The sequence below is a fragment of the Eufriesea mexicana genome, unplaced genomic scaffold (assembly GCF_001483705.2).
Source record: "Eufriesea mexicana isolate 0111107269 unplaced genomic scaffold, ASM148370v2 scaffold6940, whole genome shotgun sequence".
NCBI classification, from domain to species: domain Eukaryota; kingdom Metazoa; phylum Arthropoda; class Insecta; order Hymenoptera; family Apidae; genus Eufriesea; species Eufriesea mexicana.
In genome coordinates this window covers 46,067-50,777 of record NW_016914784.1, presented here as the reverse complement: position 1 = coordinate 50,777, position 4,711 = coordinate 46,067, and the positions used below count along the sequence as shown (strand labels likewise).

The window sequence follows — 4,711 nt, the reverse complement described above, 5'->3', positions numbered from 1 at the left end:
CGGATTCTCTGTATCGGGGATAGCTTTAACCAATACGTATTCGAATCCCGATCTTGTTACCGGACTTGTTGCATTCGTTCAACGCACGAACTTGTTGCTTATTGGCAAAGATTCGACATTGATCTCTCTCGCGTATCATAGTATTCGGTATATTAAATGTCGATATCTTTCGCATGCTCAGACATCCTCGAACACGCGATACTTTGAATCGCCATCAACGATTGGCTACTAAACCTTGATCGTTGAAATATACGTATACACGCGCCTATGCGTATAACCTGTATAACTGTATCCAGACGAACGGTTCTATCGATGACGAAAAAAAAGGAAAAGGAAAAAAAAAGAAAAAAAGAAAAAAAAAATTTTTTTCGTCGATCGACCATACCGCTCGGCTCGTTACGATTGGAAAATCAAGCTCGCGCCAATCAACGAATTCATCGCTGATACGACGAATACAAACCCGCTGAACAAAGTGGAAAAGAATTTGAAAAATTTTTGCGAAAGCTTTGTCACGATCCTTTGAAAGCGTATTAATATATACGTGCCTGGTATTCGAGCGCGCGCATTGAAACACGTACCAATACGTGTCCAGATTATAATATACTAACAACGATTCTGCTTCCGTTCCAAAACACACCTGGCTTGTTTCCGGCGTTGAATTTGCACGAAATCCTATAAGACTCGGGGACTCGGAGAGGCTTTTGACGATGGCTATACTCGGCCAATGATAGCATATCCGGCGTGAGAAGGACAGACTACCGATAAACTATGGTACAAATCTGTAGTTAATGTATAGTATGGTAGAGTGTCGCCTACACACTCACGCTTCCAAGATGGCGCTCAACCTGCGGAGAGAAAGACGATCGAGCGTCTGAACTGGTCGGAGCGGGTCTGCTATAGCTGCGTCAAGCGTCGGACAATGAACGAGTGCCGGACTGATCTACTTGTTTTTGTCGTCGCTCCGACCAGTCAGTCATAAGGATAGTGCAGTGTGTTTGGTGCGGAAACAAAATGTGCAGCCACAGAAAGAGGATCGTTAGGCTAGAGTCGAAAATAAGTACGTGCTAGTGCTGGTTCTTCGGTTATGTCAGTGTGTTAAGTCAAAATGGCAGCCACGTTAACTGTCGAGCAGGAACAGGTAAGCGATTATCTACCGTCTTATTCGGGATATACGCGTTGGAAAATTCTTTCGCACGATCTCGCCAACATCGCGAGACGATCGATCACGATTTTTTCCTTTTCATCCATCTCCATACCGCCAACATGTTTACCACCGCGTAATATAAACATTGCTCGTTCCCTCTACCTCCGATCCGTTCACTCTTTTCCATGTATTTCAACGGAAATGACAAGAGAGGAGAAACTTTGCTATTCGACGTATCCCCGAGAATCGTTCTCGACGAGGCTCGACGATGATTATTCTATTCAACTTTGGATCCGCTAAATCAGCGCGATGAATAAATTCGCGTGTGCACATCGAGCTTTAATCATCAATGTTTGTGCAACTAGATACTGTCATCGCGAGAATAACGTTCCATTCTTTTGCGGACTGTACTCTCTGCACGCTGCGTTATTTTATTTCTCGCCAGTCGGTACAACGTTTTTCCCTGATTTTTATTCAAAATTTCTCCCACGTTGTTCCAAATCGATCATCGAACGATACGCGATTGACGAAGAAAACGTTTTCGCGACTTTATACGGACTAGTGTGGCGTACAACGAAGAATCGGCGTTTCTTCGATTTTTAAATAGTCGAAATTGATCGGAATACGCGAGGCGTTTCGCCAGACACGGTGTAACGTTGAAAATAAAGCAAATTAAAAAGCGTCGCGCAGCAAAGTTTCATAAAAGTATCGATTCACGATATTAAATTTCTTGACCCTGGAACGAACCTATCCATTTACCGTACCGGTCCCCGGCGAGCATAGTATGGCGGAAGTTGCCGGTGGGTAGGTAGTCGGGCACCGGAAGTTATATCGGTACCCAGGGCATGTACACAAATCATTGACGAATGACTGTTTCGACAGTATAGAAATGCCACGAGACTATCCGATTGTTCTAAACGTCTCACGCAGAGCCATCTTTTCGATTAATGGACGTCTCCGCTTCATTCAAATTCCACGCGACGTGTAAATTAGTGGTTTTCTCGTTCGAAAGGGAAAAAGGAAAATGGAAAAGAGCGATTTCGGTGAATGTTTTCTTATTCGATGTGTCATGTTTCGTAAATGTAATTAACGTAACGATAGAGGAACGAGAGGACAGTTAATAACGATCGTTTGCGTTTTCAGGCTACGAAAGAATTTATAGAAGCAGTGAATAAGTGTCGAGCTGGAAGGAGAGCCGGTCCAGTCTCGTGGAGCATAGCTGTAAAGTATTTGACAGTAAGGAAATTTGAAGTGGCGAGAGCACTAGCGTTGTACGAACAGCACGAAGCCACCAGAAGGAGAGAGGGTCTCGCAGTTTTGTACCCTACTCAGGAACCTTTGTTCAGTGAATTACGCACAGGAAAATTCACAGTTTTAGTAAGTGCCTAAATTGAGTTAATACAAAGCTCAATGATCCCGGCTTATCAAGTGCATGTTATTTAACCGACACATCCGTGAAAATGTTCTAGCCTTCACGGGATGCTACAGGGGCAGCCATAGCTATTTTTACAGCACATTTACACCTTCCACAAAATACTACGCACCAGACAACGTTACAAGTGAGTATATCACTCGTTACGAGTGAGTATTCGTATATATATATATATATATATTCATATATACGATATATTTTCATAAGCAAACCGTATCGGTTTACGATTAGATCCCGATACGTATCGCTAAACGGAAATTACCACGAAACACGCGAAAGGGAAGAAATGGAAGATACGATTCGATAGATGTGCAATAACACGAACATTCTCTGTCTCGTTACAGGGTGTCGTTTATCAATTAGATGCAGCTCTAGAAAGCGTAGAAACTCAAAAGCACGGTCTGGTTTTTATTTATGACATGTCGGATAGTAAATACCAGAATTTCGACTATGACCTCTCGCAAAAGATTCTCACTCTGCTAAAGGTAAGTTTCACATCCGTGTGTACGCACGGTCTTAAACGTACAATTTGTATATACATGTATAGACGTGTACTTATTAAATTAATTTCTTATTCCGAGCGAGAGAAAGTGGCCGTGAAAATGATGAATGATTCGTTAAATTTAAGTCAGCTATTATAAACACTGTTAAATTTTGAATAAAGAAATATATGCATATATATTACTCTTGACAGAAAGTTTATATTCTCGCGACTTTACGAATTTACCATTCTCGATATTCACCTTCGTTCTTTCTCACTCACGAATCTACGGCTGGGTTTGACAGCGCTCCGAGAAGTAAAGAGGCTTTGTTGGCAACAACGATTCGTTCCGAATGTAGGCCATTATCTTTACACAGGAAATTTAATCAACATCTTTGGCTTTTATTCTTTCCACGAACGAAATCAGACCGTGTAATGCACGCGTGCTGTCTCTCTGCGAAAGATTAACGCGGTATATACGAATGCGTCACGTTGCACGGTAGAAAATATTTGAAACGCATGTTGGAACGTAGCAACACGAAGGAGTCGGTCGCTTAGAATTCTGATTATATGTTCCGTATTATATGCACAGTAGGTACCGGGCAATACATAAAGTAATTCCAAAGCTTCTAGTAGAGGGGTACATAGGAGGGTGCATCTCAAAGAAAAGGGAAGCTTAAGGGGTTGTTAACGCTTCACGAAAACCCACTTGCAATTGCCCATTGAACCGCGCGTTACAGGCAGAGGAAGGGATTTTCAAAGGTTTCGCCGGAATGACGCAGTTATAGAATATTTATGAAACTATTTCTAACAACATTTTTACGTCACCAAGCACGAGATAAAAATAATCTTCTGTTTGCTCGGTTGTTTACCAGGAATCGGGGATAAAGCTGAATTCTATTCTGAAACCCGCGTAGCCTGTCCGGTGAAGTGTATAAAAGGGAAATATAATGCTACCGGTCGCTTTCTATTCGTCTAACAGCGTTTCGATACTCTTCCATTTTCCGTTCTATTGTGTATCTGCCTGTAGCGTCGTCCAATGTCGCTTCGCCAACGGACTGAAACTTTTCCGATAAAATTCTCTCTCTCTCTCTCTCTCTCTCTCTCTCTCTCTCTCTCTCTCTGTCATCGACTGTCGTTTGATAAATTAACGTTAGAATCGGGATTGCGGCGATTGTTGCGCGTCGACTCGGTTTCTGCGTGAAATAAAAACGGCCAATAGGACGAATAACCAGAAAGAGGTATATACGCCAAAGGTGATATTTTGTTTACGTAGCCAGATTTTCGGTTAAAAATAACCCGGACCGTTCTAGTTTTAGCAGTAGCAAGTTATTAGAGGTTGATAACCCCCGTTGTACGCAACACGGTTCACGCATGCTGTATTTCAACGAATCCTGATTACCAAAGTACCACCGGGACTTGGACGAGAATGGTAGGCACGATGGCCGGGTTGAGAGGCACTGACATAATACGTCACCATACGTCGGATCGCACCTTTGCCGGGGGGAAAAGAAATTCGCGTAAGGGATGCTAGAGCGGTGGTAAAAAGAAGGGGTCGTTGGCGCGCATGCGCGCATTCGCGGGATAACGTCGCGACGCTCGTGGTCAGTAATCATCGTGACCCCTTTGCGGCATTATCGCGTACAGATCGGAA

At 43.0% G+C, this 4,711-nt stretch overlaps 1 protein-coding gene across 1 annotated transcript in view; it reads left to right on the top strand.

Moving 5' to 3' along the window:
• Positions 1-817: 817 nt before the first annotated feature.
• Positions 818-4,711, top strand: part of Ptpmeg2 (Protein tyrosine phosphatase Meg2) — an 8,560-nt gene continuing 4,666 nt past the window's right edge. The window contains exons 1-4 of the mRNA XM_017907120.1: positions 818-1,138; positions 2,288-2,521; positions 2,614-2,703; positions 2,921-3,061. Of these exons, the coding sequence (XP_017762609.1) occupies positions 1,106-1,138; positions 2,288-2,521; positions 2,614-2,703; positions 2,921-3,061 (498 nt within the window). The 5' untranslated portion in view covers positions 818-1,105. The remainder of the gene's footprint in view (positions 1,139-2,287; positions 2,522-2,613; positions 2,704-2,920; positions 3,062-4,711) is intronic.